This window comes from Electrona antarctica, assembly GCF_951216825.1.
Source record: "Electrona antarctica genome assembly, chromosome: 5".
NCBI lineage: Eukaryota > Metazoa > Chordata > Actinopteri > Myctophiformes > Myctophidae > Electrona > Electrona antarctica.
This window is the reverse complement of record NC_136810.1, coordinates 22,398,513-22,422,000: the sequence shown is the minus strand read 5'-3', so window position 1 is coordinate 22,422,000 and position 23,488 is coordinate 22,398,513. Positions and strand designations below refer to the sequence as shown.

Below are 23,488 nucleotides of genomic sequence, written 5' to 3'. Positions count from 1 at the left end.
GGTCCGGAGTGCATCGTCTCTGCCCGAGAGGGACCGGATGAGAGCAGGAGGAGGAACTCACTGCTGCCACCAGCTGGCGGAGTAAGGTTAGCTCATAGCCTCAAAACAGTCTAACATCTCCCCCCGGTCCATAGGGATATCCCTTTTGGTTCAGTGCAGTGGTTTTCAACCAGTGGTCCTTGAGGGGGTTCCAGGTGGTCCCCAGCTAAATGATGGAGAGTTGGTAACCAAATGGACCCCTTATTAGATCTTTAACTCTTGATAGCGTACAATGCTCTTGATAGCGTAAAATGGTTTAATTTTATGCTCTCAAGAGTAAAATTATTGTTAAACTCCTGCATTATTCTACTTAATTTACAAGAAGTCTACACAATTAGAACATGTAAAATATTTCTTATTTTGAACAACGTCTGCCTTATCTCTCCAGTATAGGCCTACCACATCAATGCAGCATGGAATTGTGGACAAAACAACAAACTAACAAAATATTCTATAGTTTTGAGGTCTAAGAGGCTAAATCTCATCAAATGGTGGTCCGTGGCTTAAATGCCGAATTGGAGAACTCCAAGCCAGTTTACCAACTCACCGCGATTTAGTGCATTTTCGTTTTACTTCACCTTCATTTAAATTGCATTGAATTGAGAGAGAGAGAGAGAGAGAGAGAGAGAGAGAGAGAGAGAGAGAGAGAGAGAGAGAGAGAGAGAGAGAGAGAGAGAGAGAGAGAGAGAGAGAGAGAGAGAGAGAGAGAGAGAGGATAGTTGTTTAGAGTTAACACTAGAGAAAGTAGGAATGCTAAAAGTTTAAACACCAAAGTACCGAAACAATTTAATTCATTAGTAAACAATTCCTGAAATGGTAGGCCTACTTATCATTGGTATTCACATACTCACCTTTTTATCATCATCTAGCTGACCATTTATTTGCACAAAATAGTTTGATCACTTTGGAAATTAACTATAACATCTGTGGGTTTGACATACTACACTGATGAAGACAGCATGTTAGCATAACGATGAAGACATTGATGAATAATTTTCGCCGTGGAGACTTGGTAAACTGGCGAGTTCTCCGGTATTCGCTCGGAGCCTCAGCCCGATGGCCTCAAAAGTCTATCATCTCCGCCCGGTCCACAGGGATATCCCTTTGGTCTCTGCTACAGACACACTGCTTGTACAGATTCAACCCTGTCCGTACAATGAATGTGCGTTTCTTACAGAGACAGGCTTTGTTGTTCCATTCATGTCATAGTATATGTATACATACATGTCACGTAAACATGTATGTCATCATGCAAACGTGTGACATTCACGCCCTGCATATTCTTTGTCATACAAGAAATAATGAAAATAGTTTGTTTGAGCTCGTCTGTTCTTGTAGAGCTGCTATTTTCTTTTCTTTTTTTCTTTGATTTTAATTTGATTTTCTTATTGGCCTAAATAGACATGCCACGGTTTACTGTGGATAACGGTATTTCATTTTTATTGAATACTTCAATTGTAATATTATCAAATTTTTCGCCCAAGGAGTGTTTTTCGTTAAAAAAAATGCTTGCAATGGATTCAGAATTATGAAAATGCCCTAGTTTGACCCATCACATGCTACTTAAAGCAGAACGAAAATGTGTATATTTTGCCTGCATATCGGTTGTTAATGGTACCCCTAGGGGTCCTTGAGGGAGTTCCAGGGGGTCCCCAGCTAAATTATATTTGGGAACTAAATTGACCCTTATGGGTCTGTAACTCAGACCCATCAGGGTTAAAATAACTTTGATTTTACAATATACATTGGGGTCCCAGAGATAGAAATGGGGGACCGTAGCCTAATTCAGGTCCAACCTGGGGGTCCATTTTAAAAGCTCCCAAAAACTTTAATTACCAGAGCGGAAAAAACACGACATGTTTTGGACATGTTTTGTCCACTTTTTTTAATTTATTTATTTAGCTTTTAAAACGGTGTGCAGACTTATTTCTTCATTTTCAGTTCATTTATTTTGTTCTTTTGAGCATGTGCGACGTGTACCTCCTGACCATCAAGAATCATCTCATATCCCATATGATTCTATAAAAAAAAACACTTTCTAAATCCTGACCTGCTGAACGTTTTCTGAAAAAGTTCCAATATTTATTCAAAGATTATAACAATGTTATGTTGCTATATACCGTACAAAACACCAAGAAACTGTATAGGATCGAGGGTTCTCTATCAGACAGCATATTTGAATAGCAGAGAGCATTACAGTAAGCGTGTACATTCACGGTATGAAAACATACATGCTACGTTTAATTTTCTCACGCGTCTCATATTCCCAGGTACTTGTGTATATGAAGAAAAAAAACATGTCATGTCATGTTTCTTAGCTACCATTATTATTATATTATGCTTCCTGCTATTTCTTTTTCTTTTCACGACTTCAGTGATATATATATAAATATATATGTTATGTATGAAATGTTGTTTGTCCGTCAGTGGTGGGAAAAAAGTACTCAAATGTTGTACTTATGTAAGAGTATCAATACTGCAAAGTAGATGTACTCCGTTACAAGTAGAAGTCCCGCAAGTACTCAAGTAAAAGTACAAAAGTATTGGCATTAAAATGTACTTAAAGTACTACAATATTATTCATATTGCAGAGTGTCCCGTTTCACACGTTCAAAATGTGTACAAAATCTTTTGAAAATAGCCGATCTACCAGCTCACAATGTGCCACATCGCGATGCATTGTGAGCTTGGAGATTGGCTATTTTCAATTGGCCGAAATGTATAGGGTTGAAGTGGTTAATTTGAAGTGGTTATTTTTTATTTAAATCTACAAAGTAACTAGTAACTAAAGTTTTCAAATAAAATGTAGTGGAGTAAAAGTACAATATTTTCCTCTGAGATTAACGTGTACTTAAGTACTGGAAATTGGAAATACTCAAGTAAACTACAAAGTTGTACTTAAGTACAGTACTTAAGTAAATGTACTTAGTTACTTTCCACCACTGGTAGTGTATATCTATATTGCAGGGGATCATGATGATGTTTATTGTTCATTGTCGAGAATGTTCTGACGACTGATGATTTTGAGTTTCACAATACCTCCGATCGAAATGAAAAACAGTATAATTAGTCATCCTGAAAACATTATTTTTCTACTGTAAACAAAGATGGGACGACCTGTAGAGAAATGTATCATGAAATAAAATATGTTTTTTTGTGTCTCATGATGTGGTCAATGGCTGTTCCGTTCTGAATCGTGTGTTGTAGGACTCCAGTCCATGACTCGTCTCGTGTCTGGTCTCGAGTCCACATGTTCATTTACTCGGTCTCGTCTCGGTCTCGCACATCATTTGACTCTGTTTTGAGTCGGTCTCGGACCACTAAGGGACTTGCGACACTCCTCCCCCACCGAGTCCACTCGAGTCACGAGTCACTACAATGCAATGAAAAAAAAAGTATTATACAAATATTATCAGGAGTCCATTCACATTAACATTATAAGATATATATTATAGGAGTCCATTCACATTAACATTATAAGATATATATTATGAGGAGTCCATTCACGTTATTATTTTTAGTGTTAGGTTTAGATTTGTATTTTAATAAAGTCATGGGCATGATTCAACAATATTGGATTAAAATATAGGTGATCTATAAAGCTTTTAGATTCCCTATATTTTTTCAGTTCCAGTTTCCGTTATTATCTTTAAGTAAACAACCAATCAGAGCCATCTGATCAAACTTCTTGCGTTCATCACCACAAGGACCCGAGGGAGAGCGACGTCCGGCGTGAAGTCGGTCAGATCAACTTTTGACCAGAACTGCCGATCTGACCGATATGCCCATGTATAGGCATATGGAGTTCTGGTTGTCCAGAACCTTTTAGCCATAACCTTTGACCTGCTTGTCATACAGACTCACTGGACTCGGTTCAGAGTCCTTGTCCTTCATTGCTGTGATTGACAGGAGAGATGATCAGAGGAGTAGAGTTTGTACCATTACGGTTTATACATGGACCAAAGTATGGATAGAGTCTCTCAGTAAAGATGCAGCCAGTGAAAGAGTACAGATGAACTCTGGTCTCCACATCATAAAAGGAGACCAGACCCTCCTCATAATCCACAAACACTCCCACTTTCTGGAGCTCCTCTCTTACAGGGAGGAGGACATCAGGGCCAGCAAGAACCTTGTAATTTCCATTCCTCAACCATATAGTCCAGTAACCATAGTTGGGCTCAAGAAGGATGTATCTCTTCCTGTTGATGGACTCTCTGGCCACTCCTACATTCCAGGCAGTCTTCCCTCCAACATGAACCTCATAGTAAAACCTTCCAGAGGAAAAGCTTTGTTTTCCTAAGACACTGGGACAGTAAGAGAAACTCTCTGTGTTGTCTGGCAGATTCTTCCTTACGTTTCCACAACTCACTTGTTTTCCATCCTCAGACAAGATGAGATAGGGTTGTGCTGTATCAGGATCCAGAGTTACATCCACAACAAATGGCTGGACCCTCCTCAGATGAACATCACCCAGCTTATTCATCTCTTGACTGAGTGTCTTCTCCAGCTGAGCCACAGCTGTCCTCACCTTTGTCCAGTCTTTGGTGAGTGGAGGGGCGTTGACGGAAGTTCTGGAGATGGTCTTCAGTGTAAGAGAGCTGCTCTAGCTCAGACATTCTCATCGCCAACACAGTGATTTCCTGTTCCATCTCTTTGATGATGCCTTCAGCCTGTTTCTCTGTTGTTTTCTGCTTCTGTTCAATCAATAAGCTCAGGCTTCTCTGATTACAGCTGATCAGAGCAGTGAAGACCTGGACACTATCCTCTATCTCTGTGTCTGCATCCTTCCTGCTGAGCTCTACTGAGCGTTTGACCTCCTGAATCTTCACTCGTCTGTCCTGGATCATCTGCTGGATTTCAGCCTCTGTCTTTCTGCCACATTCTCCAATGGCAGATGCCATTTCTACGCACTGACAATAACTATATATATATGAACAATAGTTCAGAACCGATTAACTAGTAATGTCCAGTGAAGTCTAATCCACTCACACTGTGGGAATCATCTTTTAAATAGAGCTCCTCAAACCACGGCATCATATAATATGGCGTCAGCTTTGCCTAAATATGGAGTTCCACAAATGTATGTGGCAACAGACCGGGACGCTGTGCGCTGCAATTACAAAGGTGTCTTGTCACGATTTTTGACATATTCTGTCTCCCTGTTGTATTTTCATGTGGTCCTTTGTTTTACTTTACTGTTTTCCTGTGACTTTGCAGTATTGTGCTTTCTGTGTTCTAATTTTCTAGTTAGTTTACCTTAGACCTGTGTACCTTTATTTTGTGGTATTGTTTCAAGCCTTCCTGTGTTATCCTGTAGTTCTGTGCCTGCCTTGTCCAACCTTGTGATTTGTCAGTGTTTTCCACCTGTGTCCTGTTAGTCTCCCAGCCAATCCCTGTGTTGATTGTCAGTTGTATTCACCTGTGTCCAGTTAGTCTTTGTCTATTTATATGCCCTTTTCAGTTCTTTGTTTGTAAATTTAAGTCACTGTCCAAGTTCCTAGTATTATCTCTTTGCTCCTAGTTTGTGCTTAATTCCTAGTCTCCTCGTGTTCCTGTACCTGTTTTTGAGGGGCACTAGCCCCTCCTATATACAGCTTATTGAGGGGCGGGTTATTGAGGGGCACTAGCCCCTCCTATATACAGGTTTAAAGGTGTAGTGAAACGGAAATGGTGGGCATTTTATTTTGAAGTTTCAGCTTGAAACGCTGGCTCTGAAGTTTCTGAACCAATCAGAGTGTCGCATCCCTCCAGGCTATGGGTCCTCCAAGTCCGTGACTTCCTCTCACATTTGTAAACAAAGTTACAGAAAGACAGGGGGCAAAGCCAGGGGATATTTTTTACCTATACACAACCTATTTGAGTGTAAAACGAGTAAGTAATAGACTGCATGGATGTCATCTTGAATGAGATTAAAAACTGAGTAGGCCTAGCTGTGAAGGAGGACAATGAAGCAATGGGAATCAAACTGGTGAGCTTCATTTTTATTGGCTTTTATTGATGTGGGCCTCGACACGTCATCACGCACCACATATTTTGTATGGACTTTTGATATAAAAACACACAACAATGAGAATTTGCCCATTTTCTTAGTTAGGTATGCCCATTACATATGATGACGACGGATATGGTCTAAAATATGGTCTACTGTGTGTGTGTGTGTGTGTGTGTGTGTGTGTGTGTGTGTGTGTGTGTGTGTGTGTGTGTGTGTGTGTGTGTGTGTGTGTGTGTGTGTGTGTGTGTGTGTGCGTGCGTGTGCGTGTGCGTGCGTGCGTGCGTGCGTGCGTATTATATGCAATATAATATAATATATAATTGCATATTTATGCAATTTAGAACTATCTGTAAGTTGATTGTATAAACAGTATAGGATGTTTCATTTCATTAATATTTCTCAAGAAAACAAGGAGTGATATTGGCTGGGTTTCCCAAACGCATATGGTGTAAGACTTGTATTGCTGCACATGCTCAGATGCTCCTCTAGGCCGCACACAGAAGCCTGTGAACATAGACATTTCGTGCATAGATGTTCCACGCAATGGTAGGCCTCAGGCCTGAGGCCTGGTATGGTAGGCCTGCCGCCTCAGGCCTCAGGTCTACCATTCTGAAATTTAATTTAATAATATTTGGACTGCTGGACAGCTGACAGTAGGTTCTCTTTACTCTCTCTCTCTCTCTCTCTCTCTCTCTCTCTCTCTCTCTCTCTCTCTCTCTCTCTCTCTCTCTCTCTCTCTCTCTCTCTCTCTCTCTCTCTCTCTCTCTCTCTCTCTCTAGTATATATATAGAGTAAAGAGAGTCTACTGTCAGCTGATTTGTGGCAAATACAATGTTTAAATTACAATTTTGTTTTTTTAATGTTAAGCACTAATTTGTTACTGGTCACCCATTTGATTACTGTTTCCAGTTCTTTGTTCAAAATCTCAGTTATCTCACCTATTGTAGTGCCTTGTGTATATATTGTCGTGTCATCTGAATACATGGAGACCTGTACTTTTTCAAGGGCTAGTGGAAGATCATTTGTAAAAATGGAAAATAATAAAGGACCTAATGCACTTCCTTGGGGGATTCCACTCGTAACACATCTAGCATCTGATATACTGCCATTGAAGAATACACTTTGAGTTCTGTCACATAGATAGTTTTCAAGCCATAATAACGCCTTAGGGGCAAAACCATAACACTCCAATTCATCAATTAAAATTCCATGATCTATTGCATCAAAGGCAGCACTATAGTCTATTAGTACTGCTCCCACCATGTTTTTCCTATCAATATCTTTCAACCATTTATCTGTCATTTGTGTAAGTGCCGTGGCTATTGAGTGACCCTCTCTATAAGCGTGTTGATATTCACTAATCAAATTGTTAACAATGACGACAAACAAGGCATACAAAAACAAGAAACAAAGAACAAGGTATAAAGTGCATATATATGGTATTCAGTCAGGGGTCTGCGGCCTTAATAGCTGACATGTAAGGTCATCATGTGACGTGAACTACAGGCTCATGCCACAATGACCGTAGTTCAAGAAGGGGGGGGTCAAAGCCAAGTCTACACAGCGCTGCATGATGATGATGATGATGATGATGATGATGATGATGATGATGATGATGATGATGATGGTGTGTGCTGGATGGAAAGTGAAGCTCAATCGATAAGGACTCCAATCAATATTAGCTTTAAGATTTTAACTGAGAGAGAGAGAGAGAGAGAGAAAGAGAGAGAGAGGCTCTCAACAAGCCATCTCAAATTAAACTCCACCCATACATTCACTGCACAGACAGACAGACAGACAGACAGACAGACAGACAGACAGACAGACAGACAGACAGACAGACAGAGAGAGAGAGAGAGAGAGAGAGAGAGAGAGAGAGAGAGAGAGAGAGAGAGAGAGAGAGAGCGAGAGAGAGGCTCTCAACAAGCCATCTCAAATTAAACTCCACCCATACATTCACTGCACAGACAGACTGCGCTGACCTGAGTGAGGTCTGTCACATCATTGTATCGTGTTGTATTTATCGTGTGTGTTATATTAATCATTGTGCGTGCAGCAGAGAAAGTCCTCAGCCATGGAGGAGAGCAGTGGGCCGCTTCAGCACCGGGACAGCTCCTCATCAGCCACAGAGGAGAGCAGTGGGCCACTTCAGCACCTGGACAGCTCCTCATCAGCCACGGAGGAGAGCAGTGGGCCGCTTCAGCACCTGGACAGCTCCTCATCAGCCATGGAAGAGAGCAGTGGGCCGCTTCAGCACCAGGACAGCTCCTCATCAGCCATGGAGGAGAGCAGTGGGCTGCTTCAGCACCTGGACAGCTCTTCATCAGCCATGGAGGAGAGCAGAGAGACACTTCAGCACCTGGACAGCTCCTCATCAGCCATGGAGGAGAGCAGAGAGACACTTCAGCACTGGGACAGCTCCTCAGGTAATGAAGCAGCATGCCTGCCTGCCTGCCTGCCTGCCTGCCTGCCTGCCTGCCTGCCTGCCTTGATGCCTTGACATCCAGCACCTGGCCTAAATACAGGCAAGACATGTGCACACAATCTTCTCTGTGGTCAGCCACAATCTCACAGTCACTCACAACAAAACAAATATACTGACAGCTCCCCTCTTTTGACAAAATAATAGAACATGCATCGGTAGTGGTCTTGATACGAACCCGGCTCGATAAGCCTGATCGATCCCTACTTATGATCCTAGATGATTATTGCTATGCATTTGATGTTGTCCTTGCTTACTGTAATTCCCTCTGGCAGGGCCGGCCCGAGGGGCAGGCGGAACAGTTCCCTGCCTAGGGCACCACGTCGCTATAGGGGTGCTGTGTAGCCCTCAAAATAAATCAAATATGCATGCGGGGGCGACCTCTACTAATCTCGCATTGGGCACCGGCCCTGTCCTCTGGATTAAGAGTGTTCTCAATGGCCTAAATTGTAAATACGTTTTAGTGGTAAAACTGAACTTGTTTTCATAGACCAGGCCGCTTGTTTCTCCTGTGAAATCTGGCAACGCACTGAATGCCTGCAGTAGAGTGGCCTACTTCCTACTAGACAGGAAGTGAGCAGACTTGAATGAAGCAACAGAGACCCTGGAGAAGAGCCAGTTAAGGTGAATAATAAATATAATAAAGATAACAAAAAATAATAAAGTTATATAAGGTGAATAATATATCTGACAGGATTTCACACACGTAGCATTAAGACGTGTTTGGGGAACGAACACCTTTTGGTGTTTAAAGCATTGTGTCATGCTTTAGATTTTGAAAAATAGCAGATCTACACTTCAAAGATCTACAAGCTCGTAGCGCGGCACCGATCTGCTCATTTTTTTTAATCGTGAAAATGTGGTGCAAATCTTTGAATATATATTTTTCCAGAGCGTGTTTTTTCACCCATGCAGTGTCATTTGTCTAATGTAATCCAACGGACTGACCTCATGCTTCCTTCAGTGCACGAGGAGTCCATTAACATTATATATTTCTAATATATAGGAATGGTTTAAATGTAACCGTTAAGGAATGGCTCTTTATAAGAGGGAATCGTTAAGGAACCGGGAATGGTTTAATTAGGACCCACGCAGCCCTACAGAATGGTTCAAATTTGGACCCACGCAGCCCTACAGAATGTAATGCACAACACTGTAAAGCTCTTTGAGTTAAAGGCAAGGCAGAAATGCATAATTTACCATTTGAAAAACTTTAAAACATTTAAAAGGCAATCAATGAGCCAGGAAGTCGAGAGGAAGTAAACTGCTCATCAATCCGTTTGCCTATAACGTGTTGTCAAAACTATATGGTAAATATCAGACACGTGTGTGTATGAAGTTGTTGATCGGCTGTAATGCACAGAGTGGTCCATGGTCATGTAATGCACAGAGTGGTCCATGGTCATGTAATGCACAGAGTGGTCCATGGTCATGTAATGCACAGAGTGGTCCATGGTCATGTAATGCACAGAGTGGTCCATGGTCATGTAATGCACAGAGTGGTCCATGGTCATGTAATGCACAGAGTGGTCCATGGTCATGTAATGCACAGAGTGGTCCATGGACATGTAATGCACAGAGTGGTCCATGGTCATGTAATGCACAGAGTGGTCCATGGTCATGTAATGCACAGAGTGGTCCATGGTCATGTAATGCACAGAGTGGTCCATGGTCATGTAATGCACAGAGTGGTCCATGGTCATGTAATGCACTGAGTGGTCCATGGTCATGTAATGCACAGAGTGGTCCATGGTCATGTAATGCACAGAGTGGTCCATGGTCATGTAATGCACAGAGTGGTCCATGGTCATGTAATGCACAGAGTGGTCCATGGTCATGTAATGCATGGTAGAGTTTTGTTTTGTAACTTTTTTGGCCATTTTACACCAAGGTGACCACTCTTCCTTAAGCCCAAACCACACCAAAGGGTGGTGTGGTCTATCTTAAAAAAACGTTTTGTCCAAACCCGAAAAATAGCAGATGTACAAGCTCACAATGCGTTGGCGATGAGACGCATTGTGAGCTTGTAGATCTGCTATTTTCAAAAGATTTTTCAACCCCCCCCTATGTATAACAAACAGTCGCCTATTAACAAAGTGATACAAGTAGGCTACAATTATGCAGCAGCACCAACAACAAACAAAGAAATACAAATATGTTGAACATTATGATGTCTTCTGCATGCATATATTACCTTGTATTTCTATTAACTATTCAATTAATTTGAACATGTATATATTTACAATAATCATGAAGAACTTATAGATTTAACATTAGTAAAACATTAAAATATTGGTACAGTATAGGTTAGGGTAGGGTACTACTGGCCAATCTGGACTGGACGGGCACAAAATCCAATCCAATCTGGGGGGGGCAATGCACCCCAATGCCCCCCTGTAGAGACGGCACTGTGCGTGCATGCCATTTTGTTGTTGTTGCGTGTGCGTGTGCGTGTGCGTGTGCGTGTGCGTGTGTGTGTGCGTGCGTGTAAATCTAATGCACAGTCTGCTACGTAAAGCGCTTTGGATGAAAGCGTTATATAAATGCACCATTTACCACTATAGATTAGATTGTAGAAGGTTCCACTTACAGCAGAGACTGTTGATGCTTTAACAGACATATAGCGGATGCTCCATAAAAGTTGTTGATGCTTCGTAAATCAACGACTGCACGCAGGCTTGATGGTCTATTAGGTGTGTGTGTGTGTGTGTGTGTGTGTGTGTGTGTGTGTGTGTGTGTGTGTGTGTGTGTGTGTGTGTGTGTGTGTGTGTGTGTGTGTGTGTGTGTGTGTGTGTGTGTGTGTGTGAATGGGTCATTATAATGCACAATCATGTAATGAAACAGACAGCTAGGCCTATGTCCGCGATAAAGACGAGATGAACATTATTGTCCGCTACAAGTTGTGCATAGGGAAGAAGCTGTAATTTGTGAATTTATAAAGTAAAAGTCGTAGTGTTAATTTAATTCCTGATCATGGCTCTCCCTACTCACCTATGCTATATCAGTCAGTCTGTTCCTGGAAGGCGGTGGGGAGACAGGCCGGAATCCTCTCTCTCCCAGCCGCCACACTGACTGTGGACAATTGCCATTCTGTTTGATATTTAGTTTTGTCCCTTCGGAAAGGACTCTTTGCTCTTTAGTTGTAGTGTTAATTTGTGTCTGTTTGCTAGGTCTTTTCTTTTGAGTTTGATTTTGTAATCTGTAAAACATTCGTCATTCCATCATTCAATTCATGGGAGGGGGACTGCTAATGTTGAAAATGCAAAGTAAGACTTTTGGGGACAAAAGATGCAATTAATGGGGGCGAGAGAAAAAAGTAATAAGTAAAGTAATAAGTAACTAGTTATGTTTGGCAGGGAGTAATAAGTACTAAGTAGTGTAACTTTATTACTTTTTTAAAGTAATAAGTAATAAGTAATACATTACTGTTTAAGAGTAACTTTGACAACACTGGTGAAGGGTGTGTGAATGTGTGTGTGAATGAACGAGTGAATGTAATACACAATCTATGTAAAGGTGTGTGTGTGTGTGTGTGTGTGTGTGTGTGTGTGTGTGTGTGTGTGTGTGTGTGTGTGTGTGTGTGTGTGTGTGTGTGTGTGTGTGTGTGAGAATGGGTGAATGTAATGCACAATCATTGTAAAGCTCCTTGGATATAAGCGCTCATTTACCATTTGATGACTGCTGCTGCTATCGAGGCAAATGATGGCTAAAACATTTATACGTTGTTTTGTTATGTAAACACAAGGCGAAGATTATGCAACATAATTGTGTCTTTAATAATTTAATGTGTGTTTTGGAAAAGCGTGCTGCGTTCAGGAGCGACTGTAATGTTACCCATTAGCCTCACATGTCACCGGACAAAGGAATGTTAAAATGAATGGAGAGTTAAAACATTGATGAGGTCAGTAACCTGAGCATCCCATCCCACGCACGCACGCACGCACGCACGCACGCACGCACGCACGCACGCACGCACGCACGCACGCACGCACGCAGCGTAAACACACAGCCAATACTTGGTGGCAATAATTCTATTGCTATACACTGTGCCAGACTTGATCAAAATTTATTTTTTGATGTTTTCTTTCTTCTCTTGTTTGGCTTTAGGCTACATAGTTTTTCAATTTTGTTAAATCATTACGAAACTCTATGTTCACCGATGTGTTATATTTGATTTTGTATCTAAATGTGGAACGCAAAATTAACTTTAGCTTCAGCCACACCTAAAGTGCCTTATAGTGATATGTAAAGAAGGACCAAAATAAAGTAACGTGTGTGTGTGTGTGTGTGTGTGTGTGTGTGTGTGTGTGTGTGTGCGTGTGCGTGTGCGTGTGCGTGCGTGCGCGCGTGTGCGTGCGCTCCAGGCTCGTGTCAGCAGCAGCAGGTCGGTCAGGCTCTGATGGACATCGAGGCGGTCAGTCCTTCAAGGTCAGGAGGCCAAAGGTCAGGAGGTGAAGGGTCAAGAGGTCACAGTGCTTGGCCGTCCACTCCGTCCACTCCTTCAAGGTCAGAAAGGTTGTCAGGCCCGTCACATTGATGACATAATGGGCTGATCGCAATTATTGGAGATAATCACTATTATCTTTTGACATAGTCGTCAATAATTTCCATGTTGAAAAATGAATTCAAAGAAATAGCACAAATAGCAGATCTACAATGTGATATATTACTTATATATACAATATATATATAACTTATATATGTCTGGGTCTATTAGAGTAATGTTAACTCCATAGACACATACAAATCACCTGGGGGTCTATTAGAGTAATGTTAACTCCATAGACACATACAAAACACCCGGGGGTCTATTAGAGTAATGTTAACTCCATAGACAGTATTAGACACGTACAAAACACCTGGGGGTCTATTAGAGTAATGTTAACTCCATAGACACGTACAAAACACCTGGGGGTCTATTAGAGTAATGTTAACTCCATAGACACATCTCCATCTTTAATTTATTTATCATATCTGCCCTGTGAAAGTTGTGATTACGAAGCCTAAAAGGCTAACGGAAATACACATTGTAACGTTCCAAAAATGTTCAATGCAACAAAAAAAGCACACACAATTAAATCGTTAAACGCAGTTATTTGTGACGATAAAATGAATGGTCAACTCATATGTGCGACGTTTCCTCCAGCCCTGCAGGTGGCGGTGTTGAAGTGTCCGCTCCGTCGAGTCCTTCCGGGTCAAGAGGTCATCTTCATCATGTCCAGGTCAAGGCCTCGGTCAACCAATCAGCTTCCTGGAGCTCTTCTTCTCTGTCTTTGTCCGAGACCAGCGGACACGACTCTGGTGAGTCACACTAGAGAGTTTTAAATACTGAAGATAGTGGATCAAATCCTACATGGTCTCCTAAGTGGACAGAATTTTGAGGAGCGCTAGCCTTAGAGTATATATTAATAGAGACGGCACCTGGAGGAAACCCTGACATAGTGGCCGAATTTGGTATTGCAGCTCGAGCCAGCGCTCGTCCGTTACTATCATTGCTCACGTTCATGTTATTGGGCCCATGACACGTGAACGAATGTTTTAGAGCAACTTAATGCAAGTGGATGGGAGGAGAAACCCGGTGCTGTCTCTATTAATATATACTCTAAGGCGCTAGCCCCTCCTATGCCAAGCTTTGTGTGTTTGTGTGTACCCCATATCGATGATTTGATTGGCTGAGCGCATACAGCGACGATTTTATTGGCTAATTGAGGATGTACGTAATGAGGATAAAAAGTGAGGACGCCGGCGTGATGCTGTACGGTGATAATAACGCCCCTCACTTCACATGGGTGTGATTTCTCTATGTCCAGCTTTTGGTGTGTGCTGGACATAGAGAAATCTATGTCCAGCACACACTTGGACAAATGTTGGACAAATGTTGTCCAACACAAACATTGATTTCCATTGACAATGAATGGACAATTTAGAGTGTTTGTGTAAACACAAACATTGCGTAACGCAAATATTGATGACGAAGGTGAGGACGCAAATTGTGATTGGCCGGAATGAGCCAATGAGCTAGCCCCTCCTATATACAGGTTTAATGTTTGTTTTGACACCATTTGTTTTACATCATCATTACATCACCTAAGCAGCTATAGTCATTATAGGACCCCCAAATTAACTCTATAATCATTTATAGGACCCCCAAATTGACACTATAATAATTTATAGCTGCTCCAAGCTATACCGAATTCCCTCCTCGTGGTTGTAAGATGATAAGAGCGCCCCTCACTTCACACACGTGTGATATTTTTTTTCTTCAGCCTACTGGTGCACAATTCTTTTGGCATTATGAAATTGTCAATCAAACTTGTCTTTGTATAGAAAAGCATTTTATTTTTGTTGTGAATGACCTGAATGGAAAGGTCAATTTATCTTGCACACTGATTAAAAAAAAACAGATGCCAAAATGTCATGATTCCCAAATCAGACCCCATCAACCAAGACAGTTATGGAAAATTATAATGTTGAGAGCATTGGAACACACATATTAAATTATCAATATGTCCTTACTGATTTCACGTAGGCTACTATATCCACATCTCAATGTATCTGTTTTTAGAACATCTTAAACATTGAACATCTTATGTTCAATGTTTTATCATGTAGGAAAACTATTGGTGGAGAGGTTTGTCTAACCCATGTTAAGCTTAGCTGTGATTGGACCATCGCAGTTTGGGGAGGGGCTTAGCTATAGGTCAATTAACAAAGTAGATTTTCTCCTGAAAAAGCCATTTTAGTATGAACATCTTGGAAATATTGTGTGCCTTGTGATGATTGTGTCCAATATTTAGTTCAGTGACATTTTTAGTTCATGGAGATAAGGAATGGTTCATAACTCATACGCTGTATCACGTTCCCTCTCCCATTGAAAATTAATGGACTCCAACCTTCTTCAGGTCTCCTAATAATGTGTCCACCCACCTCACGCAGATACGGGAAGTAAACCGGAGATGGCGTATCTTTCTTTTCAATCTCGGCATCTATCCTTCTGCCTACACATATGTCACATGTCCTAGAATGAGCCAATGGGGGAAGGAGATTGACGTCACGTGTCCAAGAATGAGCCAATAGGGGAAGCGGATCCACGTCACGTGATTCTTTGTTTGACCCTGCAAAACCTCGGATGTGTGTCTCAAAGAATAATTATGATTATTGGCAGAATAGCGGAAATGTTTGAATATTTGGCGCCGGTCCAGTTTCCATTGTTCACTGCATCGGTGGTTTGTTGCAATCACCTGCACTACAATACTTCACCATGTGTCGCAAAAAAAAAATGACGAAAAAAAGAAATTAAAAAAAACTGCCAGGTTCAACAAGCTCTTGTAGCGCCCGTTTTAATTTGTTTCCAATGTTCTTTTGTTGGTTCACTCACTGTGTTTTGTTATGGCTTTCCTGTAGCTCCAGTTAGCTCATAACATTAGCTTCTGGTGCCACTCGCTCTGCGTTGCGACATTCAGAGTGTGGGTTTTTATGCCGTTCAGACTCCCATTGGCTTAGGAGGCAGCCAGGTTGCTAGTAAGGTCGCTAGGAGGCAGCCAATCATGATTAGGTTGCTAGTAAGGTCACTAGGAGGCAACCAATCATGACTAGGTGGTGTTTAAAGTCGTCTTTACGGTCGTCAGTATTGCGTGCAAATGTTGGCTAGGCTGCTTCGCACCTGGCAATTCTTTTAACAATGTGTCGCCGTTCCCTAATGCAATTCCAATTCCAATGGTGAGCTGTGTTGTTTTCACCCTATGAAGCAATGGCGGATTCGCACACGCCACAAAACACTTACCCGTATGTGTGTCTTAAAGGAGCATTCAGTGATTTGGGTGATTTGGAAAAAAACCTGTATCCGCCCCGGTAACACAGTGGGGGGATGCGCGACAGGCCAACAGCATGTGCACCAAGGCCCGCCCCTACTCGATCATTATTGGAGGCTCATCCTGATTGGATGAAGGCTTGGCCCTCTAGCCAAAAACAAAACCTACGGTTGTTGTTTTTTACCCCAGGGGTTAACACCTTAAGGGCCCGGGGTTATTTAATCCATTAATAAAATGTGCCCATTGATTATAGCGCCCGGACCACTTTTACTGACGGACCGGATGTTGTATGTGTATAGCAGCTAACAATAGCCACAACACTATCGATGCGATCGACAACAGCGGGAGGTAAGATCAAATCTAACGAGACAGCGACTGGACAGCGGGGCCCCGTCAATGGGAATCAAACCTTGATTTTCATCAAGGTGAATGAAATCAAGATTAATTTGTATTCATGCGGCTCGACACATCATCACACATCAGATTAGTGTTCAAAGGAAGTAATTCAAATTGGCTTTGTATGGACGTTTGATATAAAAATACAAACATGGAAATGTTCCCATTATTTTGGCATAGATTGTTAGGTATGCCCATATGATGACCACGGATATGTTAGGTATGCCCATATGATGACCACGGATATGTTAGGTATGCCCATATGATGACCATGGATATGTTAGGTATGCCCATATTATGACCACGGATATGTTCTAAGTGTGGGGAAATGTTTCACTTCCATACGTCTTTAAACCGCTTGTGCTTATAATCACGCTGTGGTTGGTCGGTGCCTTGCGTGGTTTCCTCTGCTGTTTGCCAACGTATGGTTAATCCGGGGGATCATCATTTATGGGTTCAGTATCTTTTGAGTGTGTTCCAAATTGTGTATGTTCTGAGTAAGAATTTACAGTGCAGTATATGGTGGTCCCAGAGAAGAATTGAACAGTATCAAATGAGGACAAAGTACAGTAAGTACTCACATTTCCATTTTTTTATTGGCAATCTATTCTGTGCCAATAAATAAATGGAAATATGAGTACTTTGTCCGCCATTAGCTATATGTGCTACCTTTTTGGATTTGTTTTAAATTCCTACATTTTGACGATACAGGATTTGGGTTTAGCACTCCACTGAAAGCCATTGCTAATGCACAACCTCATTGTGTGTGTGTGTGTGTGTGTGTGTGTGTGTGTGTGTGTGTGTGTGTGTGTGTGTGTGTGTGTGTGTGTGTGTGTGTGTGTGTGTGTGTGTGTGTGTGTGTGCGTGTGCGCGCGCGCGTGCGCGTGTGTGTGTGTGTGCGTGTGCACGTGCGAGCGTGAATAGGTGAATGTACTGCAGAGTGAACAGCCCTTTATTGATTGACACTTTGTAAGAAGGTCACTCTATCTCATTGAGAGCTGCTGGCATTTAGGAATGTCTCTCTCTCTCTCTCTCTCTCTCTCTAGCTCTCTCTCTCTCTCTCTCTCTCTCTCTCTAGCTCTAGCTCTCTCTCTCTCTCTCTCTCTCTAGCTCTCTCTCTCCATGAGGTAACATGTCAGCAGTTTAGAGTTCAAAGTGTTTCAGAGCACTCCGCTGTAGGATGCATCAACATAATGCCTTTAGCTACATGGGGAGCGTGATAGGATGCACTTAGTACCAATCAGCTGCATGGGGGTGTGGCAGGATGCACTTAGTACCAATCAGCTGCATGGGGGTGTGGCAGGATGCACTTAGTACCAATCAGCTGCATGGGGGTGTGGCAGGATGCACTTAGTACCAATCAGCTGCATGGGGGTGTGGCAGGATGCACTTAGTACCAATCAGCTGCATGGGGGTGTGGCAGGATGCACTTAGTACCAGTCAGCTGCATGGGGGTGTGGCAGGATGCACTTAGTACCAATCAGCTGCATGGGCATGTGGCAGGATGCACTTTGAACCAATCAGCTGCATGGGGGCGTGGCAGGGTGCACTTTGAACCAATCAGCTACATGAACCAATCATCTTGTTCTTTGATTGACTTTTTGGATCTTTTAGAAATAGCAGATTGGCTATTTTCAAATGTCCGAAATGTATATAAGGCTCAAATGGGTAATGTATGTTTTGTGATAATAATCAAAATCTACAAAGTAACTACCGGTAGTAACTAAAGTTTTCAAATAATGGTAGTGGGGTAAAAGTACAATATTTGGAAATTGGAAATACTCAAGTAAAGTACAAATACGTAAACGATTTTCTTGGAACGAAAAAACATTGCATGGATGCACCTCGGACGTATCCTCAGTGATGTATCCCAAGGTCATCAGTGTTTCAGGTCTCGCAACATCATAGCCCTCACTCAGGTGACCCAGCCAGGGTGATCAAGTCCCGACTTACGTCCCAGTAGCTGCTTGCTTGGGTTGCGGAGTGTTCAATTATCCAAAAATCCATTAAGAGGCTGTAGACAGGGGTTCTGTGGAACCTACGCCATGGCAATTTGTTGTATACAAGGGACCACGCCCCTGCATCCTACTATAAATGCGCCACGTCTCTGCGTACGTGTGTGCGTGCGTACATGTGTGCGTGCGTACGTGTGTGTACGGTTGTAATGCACGTAACTCGAGAACCGTTTGACCCACCGACTTCACATTCGACACACGTGTTCCACACCCCCACAGGGAGTGCAGTGCCAGGTACCACGGTTCTCCAGAACCACCACAAAAGGCTCTGGTCAGGCTCTGCCAGTGGGCATGAGGCCAACTCCTTTCACCTGGGCCAGGCTCTGCCAGTGGGCCTAATGAGGCCAACTCCTTTCACCTGGGCCAGGCTAGGCCAGTGGGCCTAATGAGGCCAACTCCTTTCACCTGTGCAATTTCCAGCCTCTGCCTCAGCCAATTGAGGCTCAACCAATCAGGCTCTGCCAGTGGGCCGAATTGATTGCCAAGTACACTTTTCAGTTTGCAGTCTTCACACACACAGGCACACAGGCACATACACAGATCTCCATGTGGGACACCGGCTGACAGTTAAAACGGGTGCTATGACAACATATATCATTATAGGTTCCCAAGTTGCATCGAGGTAGATCACTCTGTTCATGTGGAAGGACTAGGCTCTGTGGGTTGACTCCTGTCCGGGCCCCTCCTACATCTCACCAGGTCCTCTCCTGCTCTCACCAGGTCCAGGACCTGTGCATCCCCCCCCCCCAGAGGGGGGAGAGGAAGTGTAGCGCCCATGATTACATTAGATAATTGACACTGGGTGAAAATAAATGGGTTGCAAAATCGTGGGATACAAATGTAGACAAAACATTTAAAAAAAAATACTTTCCAACAACCACAACCATGGCTCCCCAGTGTAGTTTCAGAACTCTGTTTGTTGTTCATATATTGTTTATCAAGGCTCAGTGATGTAAACAAACAAATTACATTCAACGTGCATATTTCAGTTTGAAGTGTTTAAACTGATTTGGATCATGTTTTATGAACACACGTTGCTGGAGGCCCATTGGAACGCCGTCAAGGACCCCTGGGGGTCCCCGAACCACCTCTTCTAGTGGTGTAGAGTGGAGTATCCATTGAAAAAACAACAACATTTATTTCTGCCTGCATGGGAGCCACAGTACAACCAGTCATCTACAAGAACATGAACTTTGATTCATATGATAACCGTGTGTGTGTGTGTGTGTGTGTGTGTGTGTGTGTGTGTGTGTGTGTGTGTGTGTGTGTGTGTGTGTGTGTGTGTGTGTGTGTGTGTGTGTGTGTGTGTGTGTGTGTGTGTTTTCAGAAGAACATGAATCAAAGTTCATTTCCTTGTTCAGTCGCTCAGACTGTTTGTGAGACTAGCATTCACTCGTCAGTCAGAGTGAGCGACACGAAAACATTAACCAGAAGGCAAACATCAATCAATCATACATAGATCAATTAATAAACGGACAGATCATTTGGACAACCTGGCAGACTACAAGACAGACACACAGACAGGTTGTTAGCTGCTACAATCTCCACTGAGGTAAGAACAGAAATATTATAAAAATTTGCTAAAATTATTAATATGACTATGAATACTACTATACTACTACTACTACTACTACTACTACTAATACTATTACTATCGAGTATTGATACTCATAATGGCATTGTTGTTGTTTTGTCTTGTAGTATTCCTCTGGTGTAACAACAGCCTCAGAGAACATTCCAGATCAGGTGTGTGAACGGCAGACAAAATGGCTTCCCTTTTGACTGTTCAGAAAGAGGAGCTGACCTGTCCCGTGTGTCACGAGATCTATAAACATCCCGTGGTGCTGTCCTGTGGACACAGCTTCTGCAAAGACTGTCTGCAGGAATGGTGGACGGAAAGACCAACAAAGGAATGTCCTGTTTGTCAGAGAAGATCCTCCAAAGACAATCCTCTCACAAGCATTGTTCTGAAGAACCTGTGTGAGAACCTCTTGGAGGAGAAAGGCCGGAGCTCCTCGTCGGTGAGCTCTGAGGTCCTCTGCAGCGCACACGGTGAGAAGCTCAAGCTCTTCTGTCTGGACGACCAACAGCTGGTGTGTCTCGTGTGTCGCGACTCAGAGAAACACGCCGGACACGAGTTCTTACCTGTGGACGAAGCGTCTGGACGTTACAAACAGAAGGTCCAGGAATCACTGGAGCCTTTAATGAGGACACTAAAGTACTATGATGAAGTTAAAACAAATTACAATGACATAACAGAAAATCACATGAAGGTTCAGGCCAGGAACACAGAGACGCAGATAAAGAAACAGTTTGAGGATCTTCGTCGGTTCCTACAAGAGGAAGAGGAGGCCAGGATCGCTGCTCTGTGGGAGGAAGAGGCTCAGAAGATTCAGGAGATGAAGGAGAGGATTGAGGCTCTGAGCAGAGAAATGGAAACCTACTCCAACGCAATCCAAGCTGCAGAGGACCAGCTGAGAGCCGACGACCACGTCGCATTCCTGCAGAACTATAAGACCACCATGGAGGGAGTCCAGCTCACCGAGCTTGACCTACCGCCGCTCTCAGGAGGAGCGCTGATAGACCAGGCCAAACACCTGAAGAACCTGACCTTCAGAGTCTGGGACAAGATGAAGGACATTGTCTGCTACACTCCTGTCGTCCTGGACCCCAACACTGCTGGTCCATGGCTCGTGCTGTATGATGATCTGACAGGTGTTTGGCGTGAAAAGAAACAGCAGCTTCCTAATAATCGAGGGAGGTCAGACTATTGCAGTGTACTGGGTTCTGAGGGCTTTAACTCAGGGTCTCACAGCTGGGATGTTGTGGTTGAATACAATAAATACTGGCATGTAGGTGTATGTGTGGGGTCTAACCTGAGGCAGGGAAGCTGGTATATAGAGTTAAAAATGGGTTACGCAGCAGTCTTCTCATCAAGGAGCGATGAGAGGACTGGTCTCTCAGTGAATAAGAAACCCCAGAGGATCAGAGTCCATCTGGACTGGGACAGAGGACAGCTGTCCTTCTCTGATCCTGATTCTGACACACACCTGCACACCTTCACACACACCTTCACAGAGACACTGTTTCCATACATTTATAATGGTTTTTTTGGTCCGTCTCTGAAGGTGTTACCAGGGAAGATCTGTGTCACTCTGGAAAACCACAGTTAGAATGTCAGTCAAAAGAAGAAGAAAAAAATCGACTGAATATATTGATCTGGTATTGATTAAAGGACCACTTCACCACTTTTCAATCTATCTTCATATAATAGGTCCTCACTATAATCATGATAAAATGGCACGATTTGTTTCTACTCAGTCTGCGGGCAGTTTAGAAGCCTGCAGTTTCTATTAGCTTGTATTCCCCATCCATGATGTCACTGGAGGACGGTTTCTGAACTGCCCACAGCCCTCCTATGAGACACAGAAATGTTTTCATGATATTAGTGAGGACCTATTATATGAAGATAGGTTGAAAAGTGGTCCTTTAAGGGCTATTGTTTTATGCAGGTCATTCATTATTATTTTAAATTTGTCGCAGTGATTATTTAATTCATGTATTCAGTTTAAAATGTCTTTAGTATTGCTTGCAGACCGACAGACAGAAGACAGACAGACAGACAGACAGACAGAGCTATATGTGGACAGATAGTTAAACAGATACAATGATACCTGATAACATACTTTTATTTTGTATGATCAGTTTGTAATTATATTAGTATAATGGTGACATGTTTCACATGATTATTATAACTGATAACATGTTTTATGTTGTATGTTTGACATTTATTTATCAGGTTTTCTATCAGCGGTGGGAAAAGTATTGTTTTACTTAAGTAAAAGTACCAATACTGCAATTTAGAACTACTTCGTTAAAAGTAAAAGTACGGAATTGAAAATGTACTTGAGTAAAAGTACAAAAGTATTGGCATCAAAATGTACTTAAAGTACTAAAAGTAAAAGTAATCATATTGCAGAATGTCCCATTTCACAAGATCAAAATGTGTACAAAATCTATTGAAAATAGCTGATCTACAAGCTCACAATGCGTCGCAATCTGCTTTTTTCAAATGGCCGAAATGTATGGGTTGAAGTGGTTGTATGTTTTCTAATCTAAATTCAAATCGCCAAAGTAGTAACTAAAGTTTTCAAATAGTTGTAGTGGAGTACAGTATTTGCCTCTGAGATGTAGTGGACTAAAAGTACTGGTAATTGGAAATACTCAAGTAAAGTACAAATACCTCAAAATTGTACTTAAGTACAGTAAGTAAAAGTACTTAGTTACTTTCCACCACTGGTTTCTATGTGACAGTGATGACGTGTGTTGATGCATATTTGATCTTATTAAAGATGATGAGAGTAAAGTGAGTCAGACGTGTGTTTGTAACAGTTAGCATTCAGTAGATCATATACTATACTAGAAGAGGTATTACAAGTAAAAGTACTCATTCAACCCCTAGTAGTTGAGTCGGAGAATACTGCTGGTCTAATATTACATGTTGAAAGTTGCATGTTGTCAAAGAAGTAATATTTTAGGTAAAGTACTGTATTGTAGTGCACGCTTTAAAAAAAAATACATAAGCATTTGTAAGTGCATGATTTTAAAAGTACTTAAAGGACAACTTCACCATTTAAGATGGACATTTACTCAAGTAATATACTTATGTAAATCTTTGAGGTATTTTTTACTTTCTTCAGTATTTACAATTTTCAATACTGAATTTTCAACACTTTCCATATATATATATATA

The 23,488-nt window shown here is 42.2% G+C and overlaps 2 protein-coding genes across 2 annotated transcripts in view; both read left to right on the top strand.

The window, feature by feature from the left end:
- Nucleotides 1-23,488, top strand: part of pkp3a (plakophilin 3a) — a 486,421-nt gene that overhangs the window by 141,649 nt on the left and 321,284 nt on the right. The window lies entirely within an intron of this gene.
- On the top strand, nucleotides 20,502-21,908 carry LOC306923899 (nuclear factor 7, ovary-like; the record flags this gene model as incomplete). The annotated part of the gene is made up of 1 exon (XM_079502245.1): nucleotides 20,502-21,908. The coding sequence occupies one exon, from the start codon at nucleotides 20,502-20,504 to the stop codon at nucleotides 21,906-21,908; it is 1,407 nt and encodes a 468-aa protein (XP_079358371.1).